We start from the raw sequence: 20,110 nt of genomic DNA on the forward strand, positions 1-20,110 counted from the left end.
ATAGAAAAATGCACCAATGAGAGAGTTGCTACTTCATAGAAAAGAGAAGCATTTTAAACAGGATAAGGTGATCAGCCATATTGATGAGTAAAACTAATTAAAATTATAGGTGACCATCAGAATGGTAAATATCTAAAACTGTATTTCCTTTTTTACCCTATATAACAGAAGTAATCTTACAGGAAGTGTACTTTGATATTGTTCAATCGTTCTCCAAAGCAGTTATATTTAACAAAGTTCAAAGTACAAGGATCTCTTTAAACCAGTAATTCCGATAAATCTGAGGATTTGTCTTACCACTATACATTCAGCTGTGTACAGAAATCAGCATTAAGCAATCCATATAGTATTATTTATAATAGCAAGAAATTGGACAGTCTAGGAGACTAAATAAATCTGTATTTTCCACCACTATGTAGCTACAAAAAAAGCTGTTATCTCAAAAATACCTAATTTAAAACAGCCATCTTTTTCTTGGTCCAAAGAGGAGGGGATTGGTTGTGTAAATGAGTTGCTCTTTTATTTGTACCCTCTGGATGGATATGCAAAAAACTGGCAACATTAGTAAATGTTATGGTGGGAGGGAAACTACCTTTCTTTGTATGTCCTTTTAGCGTTTGAATTTTTTCCATATATGTTTTGTCAAAAATAAAGAAATATGGAAGAATTCTTAAATTTCCTTAAATAATTTCAGTTCCTTGCCCCCTTACTGTTTAGTTAGGAAACATTTTGCCAAGTATATATTGGAGACTTTGCCTATTAAAGAATGAAGACAAAAACATTTGTTGAGTACTTGCTTTGTGCTCGAGAGAAATGAGCACGTTGCAAATTTCATATTCATTTACACATTTAATCCCATGAGGTAGCTAATATTTATTTACTAATGAAGGGCTCATACTAATACGACCAAAATAACAGGACTACAAACAGCACAACTGACATTTGAACCTAAATGTTGGCGTCTTGCATGATCTTTTATGATGTGGCCTTTTCTTAGTTTATCTTACTGACATTGATTTCATTTTTTATACATAGGTACCGATGGGCATTTATTCCAGAAGCCTCAGATGATTCTGGGTTGGAAGTCAGGCGGCAGGGTATACATCAACGAGAATTTAAACCTTATGTAGTACGACTAGCAAAACTTCTTCGGAAAAGGGCAAAGGTACTGCATTTTTTTTAAAAATTAGTTTTTATTAAGTGTGTTGATAAAATTTGTAGAATACATTTCATCACATTTTTCATACTTTATCTTTCAGTATGCATCAGGCTAATTAACTACATATATTTGCCTGACAAATAACAAATTTGACATGCTCCCCGGGCTTTGTTACAAATCCTTATTTCTTTGCATTCAAAAAATTTCAAAAAATTGTACAGTTTTGGGACAATGTGGGTTGTTTTGTGAATCCTAGCTTGCAATATGTGCTTTGAGTGCTCAGAAATTTTCCAGTCTTCTGGGATTCCCTAATCAGGTAACAGCTCCTAAACTACATTCCACAAACTATAGAAATGGAATGAAGTAATTGAAGGATATGAGGAACCTGAGTATAAAATCAAGGTTTTGTTTTTTTTAGAGACTATGTAAAAGGACAGAGGAGAACATGAAAGTTGGGCCCAGAGTTTAGACTAGGACTTGGCTATTTTCATGTATAACAGTTTGAAAAAATAATCAACAAATCCAGAAGCAATGCAATTGTGTACGAACCCAGAGACATGTACTTTCTCTCATCCCCCGCATCTCATTAGAAATGAGTTTTTCTAAGACCTTTCTATTACCCCACAGAATAAGGAAATCATTTTGATTGGAAAACATTTTCCCATGCAAAACACTTTAAACAAGGTCTTCATGACCAAGCATACTTTTCACTGGAACAAATGAGTTCTCCTCTTTCCTTCCACAGGACAAGGAGGAGGACTTTAAGACAGTGATTTTGGAGGGATTGGAGATGGCCAAGCATCAGGTGAGGGTGGCTTTTTGATGCTTGTGATATGGCAACAAATGTTGCCACATCTGGACTAAATATCGAGACCAGGTCTGAATTTCAATAAGTGTAACAGAGGTAAACAGGAAGGGAGTCCTTTCAAGTGTAGACTGGTGAAATGAAAGGGTAAATCATTTTAATAGAAACATGTTTGACATGGTATAGTTTTGATTAAAAGAGCAGAAACACCAAAATAATTGCACTCTTCTTGGTCAAGAATTTAGTAAAAGTCCTTCTCAAGGGTAAATCCTGAACGGATTATAAAAAGATTATGCTTTAGTTCTCTTGCATAAACTATGTAAGAAGTTGAGGTATCTTAATCATTTTCCTTCATAATAAACTTACACTGTACATTTTATTATTGAACTGCAGTTTGACTTAGGTGGTATGCTCCACCAGTTCCAGTGATGTGAAAGCTGATCCCAAAACTGTCAATAAAAATGGCTTAAAATCTCTAATTCCTAAGACATGATCACAATTGTTTCCCCCTCTTTTTGGGGTCATAAAGAACTACTTTCTTTTTTGCTTCTAGAGTCTTCTGTTTTAACTAAAACCTATTTTCCTTTATCAGGACTTTAAAAAAAGCAAACCTTGTGAACACAATTAAAAAAAAAAGCTGGATTTTGCTAGTACTTTCTCCACTGGGAAATTATTTGGTAAACAACACAAGCTTCTTGACAATGTCGGATCTTACTTAGAAGGCAAATTCCATTTGTAAATGAATATGGCAGGTTGTAATTGTTTCCTAGGTCCAACTAAATTTTTTTCCCAATTTTCTATGTAGTTCATTGTTTTCATATCTGATTCTGTCCACAAACATCTTTAGTTCTCATAACTCTCTTACAACTGTATTTCTAAATCAGTTGTGTTAAACTAGCCTCTTAGTATATGTTATGTTTTTATTTAGTTTACGGTTTTTAAATACATTGTCATCGGACTTTTCTATGACAAGGTGGATTGTATTTATTTTGGAAGTGAAGAACCTTCCTGTATCTTACCCAAGGATGCCACATAGTAGGTTAATTGAAGAGCCAGTTGACTGTAGGCCCAGCTTCTCTCCCCATGTTGTTTTCACATCATCAAAGCAGATAGCAGTGTCTCTCCTGAGGGATCATTTTCTTTCTTAGTGCTGCAGTGCTTACAGTAATTATTCACTGTGGACCCTGCTTACCATCTTATGGCAAGTTTAAGCCTAAAGCTTAACATTAAAAGGGAACTGGGGCCTCCCCAGTGGCGCAGCGGGTTGAGCGCTGCGCTATGAAGTTGTCTGCAGCCTCTGCAGCCGCGGGTTCAATTCCTGGCTGGCCAGGGAGAAACCCATATGGTGGGGCAGACCTCTCCTGCCTCGCAAGCTGTTCCCCTCAGCAGTATCTTCTCTCTGTCTGACTGTTCTGCTCCCCACTGTCTCTGGTGAATTCTCTCACCCTCCTGCGCCTCTGACTGTACCCCAGTACTTGTATAAATAAAAATAAATCTTTAAAAAAATAAAAGGGAACTGTAATTGAGTCCAGGAATCTGGGAGCTTTTTGAGTATATACAAAGCACAACATAAACTTTTATATTTGACTCTGCTCAGTTTACTTATGCATTCTAGGTGGAAAATACTACTTTAGTGTTAGACCCTTATAGTTACTAGTTGGCACTAAAAGGCCTCAGAAACAAGAGTTTTAATCAAGTCTGAAATAAAGACTTAATGTCATCCTTTATATTCATTTCCTAACTCTGCTGACATTGATCTTTTAAAGTTTTCTCATGTACAACATCATCTATTAATTACAATTCCCTTTTTGTCTCCTACAGAAAAACCCAGAGGAAGACAACTCAGGGAGAACATTGGATTGGGAACCAGGGCACTTGCTGCTCACCATCTGCACCGTACGCAGTATCGAGCAACTCCTGCCATTCTTCAATGTGCTCAGCCAAGTCTTCAACAGCAAAGTCACCAGCCGATGTGCAGGACACTCAGGGAGCCCCATCCTCTACTCAAACACCTTCCCTAATAAGGACATGAAACTGGAAAACCAAAAACCATTTTCCAGCAAAGCCAGGCAAAAAATAGAAGAGATGGTAGAAAAAGATTTTCTGGAAGGGGTGATAAAAACTTGAGCACCACAAGTGGTATCTATCCATTTAGCTTAAATGTAAATGTAATTATTTAAAACAAACATTGCTCTGAGTATAGTTTTTTTTTTTTTTTTTTTTGTATGTAACAAAATGTTTCAGGTTGTACTTAATTTAAATATTTGTAAATAAGACCAAATGTCTGAATGTGGCCTGAATCAAGTTTAAATATTGTTGGCTCTCATTGATTATGGTGCCTAAGAAAGATCTATATATACATATATACAGTCCATTGTTTCATTGTCCTCAGTTGTCTTAAATCTGCTAAATACACACTGCACCTTTTTTCTAATGGTTTCAGGCTTTAATTTAGATTGGGGATGCTTTTTCTGTTACTCTAACATCAGAATGGCATCACTTCTGTCAGAGGCTTGGTAAGCTATTACAACTAGCTTTCTTCCATTTACCTTCACTAAGGAGTATAGAATTAAAGCCTGGCATCTCAACACAGCCTCCACATTTGCACTTCTGAATTTCTAATATTCATTGAAGAGGTAAGTTATTCAAAAGTTGAAGATTCTGCTCTGGAAAAAAAGGTGCTATGTAGTCTCTTCCTCCTCTACTTGTAGTAACAGTGAGGGAATACGGCAAGACAACGTCCTGGTTAGGTAATGGCAATGGAATAGACAAAGGGAATTGGTAATAAATAAGATTTAATTTTTCAGCAATCCTTATGCATTTTTTTCCCCCGCATACAAAAATCAATGACTGAATCATATTTAAGCCCCAATATCTAACATTAGGGAGACTGAAATTGAGGTAAGTTTCATTTTAAAAAACTGAATTTAACAAGTGTAAGACGTACCTATTTCTAAAGAATTATTCTGGTAGTGTTTAAGAAAAACAATCAGAACAATCCAGTAAAGTCACTGACTGTAAACATTAGAAATATGTTTGGACCAGACACAACAAGGACAGTACTGTTACTCTAAAAACCACTAAAAAAAAATTTCACTTGTCTTCAGAAACCTGGTGAGGGTCTTTCTCCAATTCCTCCAGCCAGCTGAAATACTGCCAAGCTCACTTCATGTGCAAGGCTATCCGCACTTTCCTGCAAATTAGTTAAAAGGAGACTGAGATGAGAAAAGCACAGCACCTACCAAGTGAACTGCAAGTCTGCGGGAGGAAAGGGAACTTCCTGATTTTGTAACATATTGCAAGACAAATAGACAGAAAACGAGGCTAATTCAGGTAAGTCCTCAGTTAATTAAATCAGTGATAAAATTATTCCAAAACTCTGCAAGAAGGCTACAGTATGACTAAGTAACTTCAAAAGTGTCAGTTATCGTCTTATTCATCAAGGCTATTATATTCTGGAATGGCCTAAACTTCTGCAAGAATTAAATAGTTCCTTTTGATTCCCTACCTATTTAAACACCAAACAACTCTACTTTGCTTGTGCAAACACTTTTGTTAAGGGTTTAAGAGTGCATATTGAGGGCACAAATAATAAAAATCCAGACCACACACAATAGAATACTATTCAGCATAAAAAAAAGATATCTTTTTCACTGAGTTTATCAGATAGTTTCATGTATATGTGGAATCCAGAGAAACCAAAGGATCAGAGAAACTTTGAAAGATGACCATAGATATGAGACATCCAGAGGGGTCTCATGTACAACAGAAATAAACACATTCAAAATGTTAAAAAAAAAAATCCAGGCCACACTCTTTACCCTTTCTAGAAAAATAGCATAGGCTATCAGATATTATTAAAACATATCTTGTCTAAAGACAGAATTTAAGCCCATGAATGATACCAACTGATTTCAAAATGGACTCTTCACAAAGCGAGAGGAATTTTTTTTTTAAGGGTAATCCATGTTCAGCTACATAAATTAAATAGGGCACTTTCAGGTAAGACATTAAAATAATTACTCCTGCCACCCCCACTAACCATGTTATTAGACTCACTGCATTTTTTTTTTTTAATAGAATTATCCCAGCTTACTTGGGAGTCTGCTTCTGCATATACTCGGACTATATCTTCTGTCCCAGATGGTCGAACAAAAGCTCGAGAAAGCCTGTACTTCTTCACCAGGTCATTTATTACCTCCTGTAGTCCCGGGGGTGTAACTGCTCGTCTCTCAGCATCAGTGGTGCTAATAACTTGCCTGTCTGCAACCTACACACAACCATTTCAGTTATCACTGCACTTCCTTTCAGAAGCTTAGCTTGTTCAACATATTTCCCACCAAGATATTATTGCCATTTCATTTTAACAGACCTACATTTCAGTTTATCATACCAAAGTACAGTACTGAAATACTGAAGCATGAGCCTAAACATAGAAGTTTTTGTTTCTGCCAAAATGAAAGCTATTAATTTTAACATCCATATAGCTTCTCATTTTTTCAACCTATAAAGAATTACTTTTTGCTAACATTTCCATACTTTCTTAAAATTACCACTGAAATAAGGACCAGTAAATCCTGTATGGTTTAGTTGTTGATCAAGTAACCCTAAGTATTTAAGTATAAAGAAGAAAAGTTAAGGTGGTCATGGTAAGAATCTCCTCTAATCTGAACAATCAGCATTTCTGTGAATGCCACTGTTCCTATTTTTCACAGATGCTGTTGGCAAACATATAAACTAGTGTAAATCTGTATTGAAATCAATTAACAATTTATCTAAAATGACTTAAAAATGCTTTCCCTTTCAGCCCACAGATTCTAGCCTAAGGAAGTACCCTATGAACCAAGAATAATGTAAGCAAAATATTTTCAGTGGAAATCATGGGCTATCAGGGATTTACTTCAAAATAATATGAGAAATATTTTATTATCTTACAATAGAACAGTTACGAACTATCCTATAAAGATGTGAGAAAATAATATAGAATGAAGTATGACACTTCGGGTTTTAGTTGATTTTCTGAAAAGAATTTTAAAGTCCCGCTCACACCTTAACTTTGAGCTGTCTGTTTGGAAGATCCGTGTAGAGTGCATCCCACTGTTGTACGGTCAGTCCCTTTAGAGCCAAGATTGCCTCAATCACCAGCATGTCAGAAATAGCATCACCAGTTGCCTACCAGGGGGAAACACATGGATGAAACCACTCTAATACAAGCAAAGCTTGGAAGCAATGTTGTCTGCTAGAAAAGCAATCATTATCCTGTGCCTTCCCCTCTCCCCTCATGCAGCATTGGAGTGTGTGGATAAATGTCTATGGAAGACAAACTAGCTCTGTGGAAAGTTAACTTCCACATCTATAAATGAGATTATATTGGTGATAACTCTTAAGGTTATCCACCTAACATCCTATTAACTCAAATTTTTCATTAGATACCCTTTGAAATATGTCAAAAAAAAATCATTCATTGAAAAGTGGAGAAATTAGGACTTTTGGTATAAGACACACCCAAAGTTGGAGCTACATTCCATCACTCTGTTGCTCCAAGCTTTTGTTTGCTTATAAACTGAGGAATTATAGCTAGTGCCTGTGTTACTACAAGGATTACAGCGAGTTATCTAACACGCCCAATATGTGCAAGAAGCTCACAGTTCCATCACTACAATCCATACTCCACCTTCCAGTCCCAACAATGTGACATACATATATGTATATGTCCTTTGTCAGAGAAAAAGAACAATTTTCTTGAATTTCCTCAAATAGGTTGGCTTAAAAAAATATTTACCATATTTATATTCACAAACACACTAAGTAGCTCAATCGGTTGACTAAGTAAAAGCTACTCATTATTGTTTTCATCACATAATGTATGGGGAGAGAAGCACATCACTGCATTCAAATCCCAACTGTACGTGCCACTGCTACAAGGCACCCACCAGGCCTTCCCACTTTAACTTTGGATACAGCACTTATTCTGCCTACATTGTGAATAATGTAGCGATAACCACCTGCCTCTGACCTGGTTAATCAAGTCAATGATGTTTTCAAGCATCCTAGCAGCTTTTCTTTTATTATCTTCTAGGTCTTTTGCTAGTTGTCTTATCTTTGTTTCAGCAGCTTTACTAAATAGTACCTGCAATGAAAGCATATAAAATCACCAAACACAATCCAATCAGCCCAGTACTATCACCATAGCTACACTACTTTTGAAAGTTTCAATCTGGAGAAACTGAGGAGGAAAATGGGTGCCTCAGAATACTATGGGGGTCGGGGAAGGGCAGAGGGAAGGAGTTCGTTTATGGATTATAAAGCTGCCCCGGCCTCTGCAGCACCGGTTCGATCCCCGGCTGCTCCCTGGCCACCCGGAGGAGGGTCCCACATGGCACGCAGACCTCTCCTGCCGCCCGCTGCTCCCCTCAGCAGTGTACTTCGGTCCTTCTGCCTGCTCTGCTCCCCGCTCTGGCGAATTCTCTCACCCTCCCGTGCTTCTGACTGTACCCGGTGCATGTATAAACAAAACAAATAAATAAAACATGCCTCTATTAAAAAAAAAAAGAAAATGCTACCTAAGCAAAAGTGAATGCACACGAGGGTTCTGTTGTTTGCCCCTCAGCCAGCTCAATCATTTCTGTGCAACTAGACTCCTTCAGCCCATCTGTCTCCATTGTTTTAAAGAATGTTTAATTCACTGCACTTAGCTTTCCTGTCCTACCCTTTTTAAGAATATAAGCTAGGTAAAAGTAGAAAGAAGGTTCACTGTATTTTCACACTACGGCATGGATACATATCATTTCCCTCAAGATTCCTGTCATTTTGAAATTTGTTGCCCATGACTTAGAGAGCCCAATATGAGAAGAAGCAAGCACCATTACTCTCAGTCATTGCTGGAATACATATTTGTTGAGAAACTAAGACTGGTCATGTGTTTTACCACCATACAGCCATACCCATTTATTCACCCTGCAAACCACTAGAGTTGAGCAGTTGCAGCAGAGACCTCACGCGCCATGATGACTAGAATGTTTATTATCTGATTTCTTATAAAATCTGTACCAACCCTGCATTAGGTCACTGAAATTATACTTTAATTGCATTTAATTTCTTATATTCCTGGTCTCTAGAACTCAATTCTGAATTAATGAAGATTGACCTAGATAACATTTTCTGTTGGCCACCTCCAGTCCATTTATGAAATGTGGTAAGGTATAAAAACCTTTTAAAAAGAAAAATTCTGAACTTATGTAAATACATAAAACCACTTAAACATTACATAATAAATTTAAGTAGTACATTTTATGGTATGTGAATTACATCTCAATAAAAAACTTTTAATACATTCTGTCTGCTAAGAGACCATAAAATTTTATATGCTTATTGCTAACTACTTCAAACTCATTTCAAGATGTTTTATAACCTAATTCTCAAACTTTCCAATTCACCAGTTACTAACCTTTCCCCTATAGCCAATTTAAGGGAAATAATGTAGACATAATCTGCATTAAGAAAATTAAGAACTACCTGCACATTTTTTAAAGAAATTATTAGAACAAATTAGTATATCTCTTCACACTCAAAGACCACAATCTAAGAACCAAATTCACAAGAGAATATTCTTAACCAAGCGTTCTACCATCATATTCATCATTTCAACAAAATGTAACATTACATATTACTATCCAGATACAGAATTTCCATCATAAAAAAAAGCGCCAGCTGAAGTCAGTTGTTTTAAGAACTTACCGTGCCATGCCCATTTGCTTCAAAATAAACCCCAATGTCAAATTCTTGAGCCTTGTGGTGCAAATGTTTTACACCAGTTTTAGTACAATAGACAGGTACCTATAACACAAACACAATAACTATTATTCAATTGGCAAGTATTTACTCTGCACTTGCTATCCAGTGATAATGGGATAAACCTGAGCTTAATCTAGGGAGGAAGACAACTAAGCAATTACGAAACAAACTTTTGTTACCTGGGTGGACAGCAGACATCGAAGATGTGCACAGGCAAGTGACAAGCAGAGAGGTAAGGGTCCATTTTGAGAAATGAAAGATGACAGCTTGGGAAGTGACATAACTGAATGTTTTAGAAGATTCAAGTTAGCGGCAGAGTGGAGAGTGGCCAATTGCTCAATTCTGCCATTACAGTTTGAAAGTAGTAAAAAAAAAAAAAAAAAAATGCACAAATAAGTGAGCATGGCTATACGCCAATAAAACTTTCCATAATATGGCAGGCCACTGGCACTATTTAACACCTCTGGCTTAGAAGGTTAAAAGGAACAGATGGGATCCCTATCTTGCACCATGCAAAGAAATTAAGCTGATTTATTAAAGACCTGAAATGTTAAGACTTGAAACCATAAAACTCTTAGAAGAAAACAGTCAGTAATAAATTCTTGGTCTTGGTCATGATTTTCTGAATCTGACACCAAAGGCAAAAATAAGTGGGACATCAAACCAGAAAGCTTCTGCACAACAAAGGAAAATGAAGAAAAATGAGAGAAAGCATTTGCAAATTATCTGACAAAGGGTTAATATCCAAATACATAAATAACTCATTTAACTTAATAGCAAAAGCATAATCCAATTAAAAATGGGCAAAAGTCCTGAACTGTTATTTATCAGCTAACCAAAAGGTGTACGAAAAGATGTTCAATATCATTCAGAGCAATGATAATCAAAACCATAATGAAATACATCCTCACACCTATTGGAAAGGCTATCATCAAAAAAAAAAAAAAAAACCAACTGCTCTCTAAGATGTGGAGAAAAGCCCTCCTACAGTGTTGGTAGGAATGTCAAATGGTGCAGCCACTGTGGAAAACAGTAGGCGGGTTTCAGTAGTTTGGTTGTAGTGGAAACCCTAATTCTTTTGTACTGGAAGTGCCTGACTAACTTTGATTGCCTACGTATCCACTTCAAGGAGGACTATCTCCAATAAACACACCACCAATCAAAGAAGTAGATGAAGAGCCAAGGTACTTTTCATCCTCCCACATCCCCCAAGGTCCTTTGTTTTAGAGCTCTTGATTTCATTACCTGATCAGTGTAAGACACTAGTTTTTTTCTTTCTGTGCTTTAAACTCTCCACTCTTGCATTTTAATTCACCAATAAAAAGTTAGCCGACTGAATCCTAGGTCCCCACCTTTAACCCCAATAAAAGTAGAATCCCAGGACTGCACAAGTTCTCTCTGGAACAAGATATGGAACCTAAGTGTTCATGAGTCAGTGGCTGGATAAAGAAATTGTGGTTGTTTAACATTTCAGTCGACATCAGACTGCCTATAGGACCCAGTAGGTTAAACTCTATAGCCTGGGTGTGTAATGACATCTAGGTTGTGAAATGACACTCAGTGTTCACACAATGAGGAAATAACCTAGTAATAACCCATTTCTCAGAATGTATGCCCAAGTGAAGTGATACATGACTGTGTGTGTGTATAAAATGGAATTATTACTCAGCTACTAAAAAAAGAAAATCCATGTGCAATAACATGGATGGAATTTGAGTGTATTATCCTAAGTGAAATAAATTTGAGAAAAACAATGCATGATCCTCTGATAAGTGGAATCTAAAATAAAAAATAGCTCATGGATGCAGAGAACAGATTGGCTAGAGGGTAGGAAAGATGGGTGAAGGGGATCAAAAGGTTTTTTTTAAAAAAACTTAAGTTACTAGGTTTCTAGGATAAATTCTATGAAAGTATGAACGTTGACTAGCAACAGCAGGTGGCAAAAGTCTTGGCTGGATCTGAGAAAGATTTAAGAATGATTAAGGGAAGATTGAGCAAAACTGCAAAAGAGAGATCAAGTAAGATCAGTATTTGGATTTAGAAGACCTAGGAATGACTAGGGCTAAAAATACTGTGTAAGAGAATGGGATGAGAAATTAACAGTTTCTGATGTATTCAGTTTCTTACGAGTGTAATTTGCCTATGGGAAAATTTCAAGACAGAAAAAACTAAAATACTAACACAATAATCCAAGTACTGAGAATTCATGTGAAAAATAGGCAGCCGAACCCAGATGAAGTAAACTTGAGTGAGTTTCCTGTAGCCATACAATTAAATCTGGTCACAAACTAGCAGTCACCAGACATGTTTCACTTACCCATTATTTTAGATTGTCAGTTGCCAAGACTTAAAAAGCAGAAAATTCACATGAAGATTCAGCTCTTTTAACTTCTTTTAGAGACTCTGACTAATGGTGACATCAGCTAGCTTAGCTGCCCTTACCTATCCAACCCACTCTACTTATTCTCTTCACCTCTCCAGATCCTGCAGGAATCTGACTTTGCAATTCCCGCTTTAAAAAATGGAAAGGTAAGAAAAACTAGTGAAAAGCAGGAATCTGAAAAGGAATACACAAATGCTGACAAACGGGTCAACCAGGTGGCGCAGGAAGTTGAATGCAAGCGTTGTGAAGCTGTCCGCCGCCTTTGCAGTGCAGGTTTGATCCCCAGCCCGCCAGGGAGCAACCCACATGGCACAGCAGACCTCTCCTGTCTCACTGGCTGCTCCTCTCAGCAGTGTTTTCAGTCCATCAGCCTATTCTGCTCCCTGCTCTGGTAAATCCTCTCACCCTCCTGCACATCTGGCCTGTACCCCAGTTCTTGTATGTACTAATAATTTTTTTTTTTTTAAATGCTGGCAAACAGATCACCAGCTGGTGAGAAAAAGAGTAAAGTAAAGGCAAACAGATTGAATTTTAGCCACAAACCCTCCAGTTTCTCAGAGCAGGTAATGTGGTACAGAGGAGGTAGAAATACTTGGAAACAAAATTTCCCATTCAGAAAACTTCACAGCAAAGACAACAGTTTCATTACTGAATACACATTAATATACATCACAGACAATCTGCCAAGAGACTGCAAAGCCAGGAAGAAATCTCACCCTATCATATAACTGAAGATTCTCTCCTCTACACAACTTTACTAAGGTTCCTTTCAACCTCAATAGGTCCTACTCTTGGACATGTCTCCAGGAAGCCAATTTTAGCAAGAACCCTTCTAAAATCAGCTTAACCAGAATCCCCTATCCTCAACAGCGGATCAGAGTCCTCATCCACCAATCCCCCAAGTAATACTGATCACCTGGCCTGCCCTAAGCAAAAATACTGTTAGCAGAATCCTCCCTGACCTCTGAAGATTCCTCTGAGTAATTTTCCATCCACTAACCTTCCCCAACACCTTGTTCCTTGGCTATAAGACCCCCTTGTATGAGTTGAACCTGCTCTCCCCCACTGTAAAATCCTAAGGGGCAAACCTATTGCATCAGCCTAGTCTTTAACAAGACTTCACAGCACCATTTGTCAAAAGGACCTTGTCCTACATTTACTTGATATTTAGGGGGCCACTGGTGTTAACTAACTGCCTTTACCCAAAGGAATCATTAAACTTCTCATATTCTGTGACTAGCAGATAACAACTTGGAGCCAGAGATCAACTTTGAACTCTCAGGATACTGGGAGATAAGGGCACTATGTTCCTTGATATTTACAATTCAAAGAGATGCTCTGGCATGTTTATGAAAAACATTCCTGAGCTTTAAGCTGTCTGATTTGATTAAGCCCTTGAAAAGAATGACATTCATTATAAAGGGGAAGAGAGAATTTACAAGTTTTCTGAAATAAATGCAATAAAGAAAGAGGAGGGAGGAAGGAGTCTCTTTCCCTCTTTTATTTGCAACAATTTTTTACTTTTTATTTCTATTAACCTTTATATGGATAATAGTTCAACTTCATGCACAATCTATTTCAACAATATTATTTTCCACACAGATATATAATTAAGAAACTACCCAAAAAAACCCCTAGAAATGCTTCAATACCTTCATAACTTCTTCAAGATACTTTGTTGAACTTCCATTTGCATATGCAGTTTGTATAACACCAATATTCAGATTTTCTCCAATCTAGACAAAAACCATAATTATCTAGCAATCAAAAGTAAAGACATTACAAAAGCAAACAGTTTCAAAGTGTTAGGGGGAAAAGGATGTCCTAAAGCTAATTCCATACAGGCTTTGAGGACTCCATCCCCACCCCAGGCCAAAGCCAAAGACACTGGGAACTCCAAATCCCATCACCACCAAAGGGAAGGTGGCTGGGACCTGAGGGTGGGGTTAAGCAGCCAGGATGGTATAAAGCCAGACTCGTGGGCTTTGGGGGGTCCCCCATTTTGACTCTCTGCCAGCTCGCAGCGTCCGGCCAGCTCGGAGAGTGCTTTTTGGGTTTCCAGGTCGGCGGATCGGGTAGGATGCATTAAAGACTTTATTTCCCTATTTTCTCCCTGAGTTGTACATTTTCCTTATTTCCTTTTCCCTTGTAAATAAACCTTTTATTAACCTTTTGTGTATGCCTGTAGTGGAGTATTAATAAGTCCCTTGTAAACACACGGGTGAGGACCCACAGCCAGGCAACCCGTTCAATATCGGGGCTGCCCTATAACAAAAGAATGATAAAATTATCAGTCAATTCAGCTGTGCCTTCGTTTATGCAATAAATAATTCACTAAAAATTTACATATATGCCAAAAAAAGTTAAATACTTTAGAGCATTATTTAAAATAATTCTACAAAGAATCCTTTTGAAAGATGTCTATAGCTCCTTGATCCTTAATTCCTTTAATAGAATTTATTTTAGTACCTAAAGTAGAACTTTTCCAGATTTTACAAAAGATAACCCGAGCTTCCCAAAAGAGCCAAACACAATAAATCTCTCATGTTACTAATTTCATCATAATCATAGTAAATAAATCTCTCCGATAATTAGATTTTCTATCTAGGCTTTGGAGAATGATAATGAATTCTCATCAGCGATGGTTTCGAAGAAACCAAAACTTCATAAAACTTCAAATCATGAAACTTACCTAAGTAAGAGTAACTTTAGCTTCCAAAACTGGTGTTCCAATGCTGAAATGGTTGGAATTACCACTTTTTGTATTTTGGCCACAGATGTAACAAACTTCCCATAAAATATGCCTTTGAAACACTCCAGTAATTGATAGGGAATCACTTCACCAGTAGGTCTTATTTTTAAAGAGTAGTCATCACCCACTCACTCCCTTACCTCCGAGAGGAGCTCTTTAAGGAAACTGCTAATTAGTGTTGCTATTTTATCTCCATCTATGAGATGAAAATGACCATCAGCATCATGGTAGTAATAAACAATTCTGTCAGCATCTCCATCAAAGGAACAGCATCTCTCATTGCATTTCATTTCCATTCCTAGCACAGAGAATAATTTGATACTCATTTCAGTCTAAGAAACAGGAATAAAACCCACTGTAAAAAATGTTACGTTTTTCCTCTTACACTAGTTACAAGGGGGAAAATTTTTTATTAAAGCCTATCATAACTGGCACCACTTTTCAAAAGGTATTTAAAATGATTCTTCCAAATAAAAAACAATGTCTTAAACTTCAAATAGTTTGTACAGTGTAAATGTTTCACAGCTAACTGAAAAGGAACATTCAAGATCTGTTTATGCTGAAATCTGCTATATTACTAAAATAAAATTCCATTCTATAAGCCAACTGGAAAACAGGTTCCCGTATAATTTTGAAAGCTACAGGTATTTCTGAATGCTACTTACAAAATAATGTTCTTGACATGTAAGTCAACAGATGAAATGATTTTTATTTTGTATCATCAACAAATATTAATAAGAGCAAAGAACTAGAACCTGAGAAATGGCTTGGGTAATTCATAATTATCAGATCAAATTGATTAGAAAATAAGACAGCCCCTAAGCCATGACAGCAGCAGAGTGACAAATTCAACTTGGGAAAAGTTAGGCTACTGACGTAAGATCGATAATGCAGCTAAATATAGAACATCCTTTACTGCATTGGTAAAGGAAATTCTATGGGGACTACACCTGGGGGTGGGGGTGGGGCAAACATTGTTTAAAAATGAACAATAATATAAAAAATATATAAGAAAATTAAAAAAGATGACAGCATTTGTGAGTGGAAAAAAAAAAGTACATCCCTTACTACACCTAGAATCAGAAGACCAGTCTTCCTTCTAAATCCTTACTATAGGAAGCATATATTTTACAGAAAATGATGATTAAGCAGTTAAATTCCCTTTCCATACTGTGTCTACGTTGAGAAAAATAATGTTACGTGGCTGTCCTTTAGATCGATGATTGTTAAGTGGGGTCCCTAGACCCGCATAGTCAGTGAAGTTTGGGCACTTGATAGAAATGCAAATTTCTATCCTATACCAATCCTACTGGGGACGTACAGAATCAGAATGGTCAGGAGTACTTGGCAACTGTGTTATTAAGCCCCTCACGGTCACCCCTGTGATTCTGATGCAAGCTATATTTTGAGAACCACTGCCCTAGAATACCATTTTCAGATTTTGCTTTTCTCACTAGATTTCCTATGTTTGGTGAGGAGTAGACCATTTTTTGAATGGCACTGATAAGTAAAAAGATGCCTGGATGTCTGAAAGGGGCAGAGCCTAAATCAGCTACATGATTAGAATTCCCGTGATGCTACATGATTAGAATCCTGTGGTCACATCTGTTTGTAAATGAAATTGGTTTCAAACAGCTCTAAAAACTGTTCACATACCCTGTGGAGGTTTCTGTTGACTTTTCACAAAGTCGGCCCCACACAGAAGATTGAGTTTCCCTTTGGTTCCATCATTAAAAAGTTGCACTGACAGCCCCTGGGAGAAGTAGCGCTCCATTTCCCTTAACTTCAGGGCCCCTATGCCATTGGCACAGTCCACCTGAAGGGATCTACGTTCATCTCCACTACAGGAAGCCTTGAAAGGGAAAAGACATGAAAGAAAACATTCGAGTTATAAACGAGAGAAGCATGAGGCATATACACATTTAAGCAAATTTCCATTAACTCATCTATTTTAACTCAAGAAACAAAAGGGCACACACAATCAGATGTACTCTCTTACATGAGGAGTAATCTACCATTCTCTTCAGAGCATGTTCCACCACAGGGCATGTGTTCTTTTCCTTAACTATTAGTGTCCTCTCCTCTCCTCCCCATCCTCACCCCAGAATTTAAGTTCTATGAAAAGAGGGCTTCATTTTGGTTAACTGCGCCAGACTATAACATTCGGTGTCTGCTGATAAAAAAGGAATTGTATTCCTCAAATCTCACCCAGATTTAACAAACCAATATATCTAAAAAAGAAAACCTTTCCCAACAATAGAGGCCTCCAGTACACCAACAGCCATAAAGACCAAAGTCATCTAAATGAGCACTTATCATAGCCATAAGCAAGAACACCATAATTTTTGCCTCAGTGATGTCAGAATGTACTACTGCCAAGTAAGCAGCACCAAGCAAATGCCACCACCCACTTGTAGATAGTAGGGCCAGTCCCTAGTGAAGTCCCAAGAAGAAAAGGAAAGACACAGTTCTTTTAAGTAAAAGGAGCAGGGCCTCCCCGGTGGCGCAGCGGTTGAGCGCTGGGTTGCGAAGCTGCCCGCGGCCTCTGCGGCGCCGGTTCGATCCCCGGCTGCTCCCCGGCTGCTCCCCGGCTGCTCCCCGGCTGCTCCCCGGCCACCGGCGGAGGATCCCACATGGCGCGCAGACCTCTCCTGCCGCCCGCTGCTCCCCTCAGCAGTGTACTTCGGTCCTTCTGCCTGCTCTGCTCCCCGCTCTGGCTCTGGTGAATTCTCTCACCCTCCCGCGCTTCTGACTCTACCCAGTGCATGTATAAACAAAACAAACAAACAAAATAAATAAATAAAACATGCCTCTGTAAAAAAAAAAAATAATAAAAAAAAAAAGTAAAAGGAGCAGTGGCAAACGAAGATCAACTGTTCAATTCATCATATGCCTTTATTCCTTTGCTTAAATTCCAACTATGTGTAAGAGATTTCACCTGTTTGGTAAGTTCCATGAAGGCCTGAGAGAGCTTCTGGTAATAGCCTTCTATGGTTGCCTTTCCATACTGGCCACTGGTGTTTCGACAGCACACCATGTAGTGCAGTTGGGGCGTTGTTAACAAGCCATAATCTGTCATAGAAATACAAAAGGCAATTTATCACATTTCTTAACAAAGGAAAAAAAAAATGGACACAGTAGGAATTTCAGGATGACAAATAATCTTTAAAAACATACATCTTAGGATACAAAAAACACTAACTTTCAAACTGTCCAGATGCACAAGCATCCATTACCATATCACAACTGCATATTACACTGTGATAATATGATTTATAAGAAGAAATATATATTTAGTCTTTAAAAAATAATCAGTCTCAATTTTTTCTAAACTAAAACATTTGAAAAGTGATGACTTCAGAGATGCAAGAAGAGTGGTGAATTAGAGTGGCACCCCGGAGATGGTCAAAAGAATAGTCTGGGGCAGGGATCTGGGGATGGGACAGGCCATCTAAGTGGAGGCAGTACTCAGACCAAACTGCAGGCTTTACAAACCGCAGGCCCTAGCCTGTCAGTGGTCAATGTATCTACTTAGTGACAAACAGCATTTCTCCATTTTTTAATGAAATAGACGAATGCACAGCATGTAGCATGGGAATTATTCATTGAAACTTCATTTTCAGTTATACACAATCACAAATAGCACATTACCAAACGTCTTTTACTAGGAGTTGGGCAACACAGTGAAATTGGTGACTAGAGGGCTGAACATAGCAGATTATCAAAAATGATGAATAAATGAATAAATAAAAGAATATATGTAGCTAGAGCTATGGCAGTAAAGACGATCATTCATTAATCATGGAAAATGAGAGAGAAGTGAGGAAGGCCCACACTGGGAGAGATGGAAGAGCCACAGCTAAATAAGGACTAGTAACCAAGGAAGAAGGGTGAAGAATGGGAGAGTATGCTAAGAAAGTTACCAAGACTTCAAGTGAAATAAAAGCTTTATAGGTTCCGAAAGCTATTTTTAGGTAACAGATCCCTCTGAGTATCCGACAAAAGCTATCCTTTCTCTCCTTAGAAAGCGCATGTGGCTGTATGAAGAGGCCCACGGGGTCCCTTGCAGCTTCACCTACACTTTCCAGGGGGCTTGGGCTCCAGGTTAAGAATCCCGACTTTACAATAGTCACTGAGTTAGGCAAGTAGAATTTAAATGACTGTCAGACAGAGACTTTAGTGGAGAGGCAAGGAAAAAGATTTGACCCCAGAATGCTAAGGAATTATACGAGCAAACAATGGGCATGGTTTAGAAGAGGCCGGATTAATTGTGATGGACAAGAACACAGAGGAGCTGGGAAGGAGGTTGAAAAAGTCAAGAGAGTATTTTTTATTCAATGAGAAAGAACTGACACTAGGAAAATACTCAACCTCCAAGCACAGAGGAATCATTGCCTTCACAACGGGAACAGTTGATGTGAGGATTCTAGCCTCCCTTTTGTTGTATTTAAGCCTTCACTTGATTAAACAGGAAAAACTACCTGTCAGCACTTAAAAATTGTAACTACACATAGGCCTAGGACATTTCCCATCACTATCTGACAAGTAACAACTGATTCCACCTGTGAGCGGCCATTAGGGAATTCCTGGGATTGACAAAAGCCTCCCAGAATGAATATCATCAAGTAATTTCAAGGGCTTTTGTATCAGGAAGTAAAGATCAGACTTTCTTACATATAATCTTCTACAGGTAAAGTAAATACATGTCCAGAAAAAATTTAATTGAAAAATTAGTAGTATTTTATGTCTAGTTTCATGTTTTAAAAACTGTCTATATGTATGTTCATGCTTTGTAAAACAACTACTATTGTCGTTAAGTTTTTAAAAAATGACTTCATTTAAAGTCGGGGTAACAGCATACCATGGAATTGACCTCCAAGAGCAGTCACGCCATCTATTACAGACTGGGAAAATTTCTCACTGCTGGGCCTACGAAGGAAAACAAAGAAAATAATGCATCCCATCCTGAACCCAACAGTCACAAGATCTGAAAGTAAAAGCAGAAAATTATGTACCACAAATTTCAGAATAATGGTTAAATCAGGTGTATTTGAACTGAATCCTGTCAATTTTGAAAACTCTGAAGAGAGAATATCAGTAAGCTATAAGCATTTTCAGTAGCCTTTCACAATATAGTTCTTGGAATGATTTGACTTTTTTAATAAATTTAGGAAAGAGATATAAAGGATGCACTAATTACATCATACCAACATATGC

The 20,110-nt window shown here is 37.7% G+C and overlaps 2 protein-coding genes across 6 annotated transcripts in view; one reads left to right on the forward strand and one right to left on the reverse strand.

The window, feature by feature from the left end:
• Positions 1–4,394, forward strand: part of DOP1A (DOP1 leucine zipper like protein A) — a 72,307-nt gene extending 67,913 nt beyond the window's left edge. The window contains exons 36-38 of one of the 2 annotated variants that reach the window (XM_054698994.1): positions 1,036–1,165; positions 1,905–1,964; positions 3,786–4,394. In XM_054698994.1, coding sequence (XP_054554969.1) covers positions 1,036–1,165; positions 1,905–1,964; positions 3,786–4,091 — 496 coding nt within the window. In that variant the 3' untranslated portion in view covers positions 4,092–4,394. The remainder of the gene's footprint in view (positions 1–1,035; positions 1,166–1,904; positions 1,965–3,785) is intronic. The other variant, XM_054698995.1, reaches the window with a different exon arrangement.
• Positions 1–20,110, reverse strand: part of PGM3 (phosphoglucomutase 3) — a 26,494-nt gene continuing 6,384 nt past the window's right edge. For all 4 annotated transcript variants that reach the window (XM_054698997.1, XM_054698998.1, XM_054698996.1 and 1 more), the window contains exons 4-13: positions 19,755–19,822; positions 17,832–17,965; positions 16,550–16,745; positions 15,034–15,191; positions 13,794–13,877; positions 9,702–9,800; positions 7,981–8,094; positions 7,014–7,136; positions 6,061–6,234; positions 1–5,157 (exon numbers count right to left, since the gene is read on the reverse strand). In XM_054698997.1, coding sequence (XP_054554972.1) covers positions 5,068–5,157; positions 6,061–6,234; positions 7,014–7,136; positions 7,981–8,094; positions 9,702–9,800; positions 13,794–13,877; positions 15,034–15,191; positions 16,550–16,745; positions 17,832–17,965; positions 19,755–19,822 — 1,240 coding nt within the window. In that variant the 3' untranslated portion in view covers positions 1–5,067. The remainder of the gene's footprint in view (positions 5,158–6,060; positions 6,235–7,013; positions 7,137–7,980; positions 8,095–9,701; positions 9,801–13,793; positions 13,878–15,033; positions 15,192–16,549; positions 16,746–17,831; positions 17,966–19,754; positions 19,823–20,110) is intronic.

This window comes from Talpa occidentalis, unplaced genomic scaffold (assembly GCF_014898055.3).
Source record: "Talpa occidentalis isolate TD23 unplaced genomic scaffold, MPIMG_talOcc4v2.1 talOcc4.2, whole genome shotgun sequence".
NCBI lineage: Eukaryota > Metazoa > Chordata > Mammalia > Eulipotyphla > Talpidae > Talpa > Talpa occidentalis.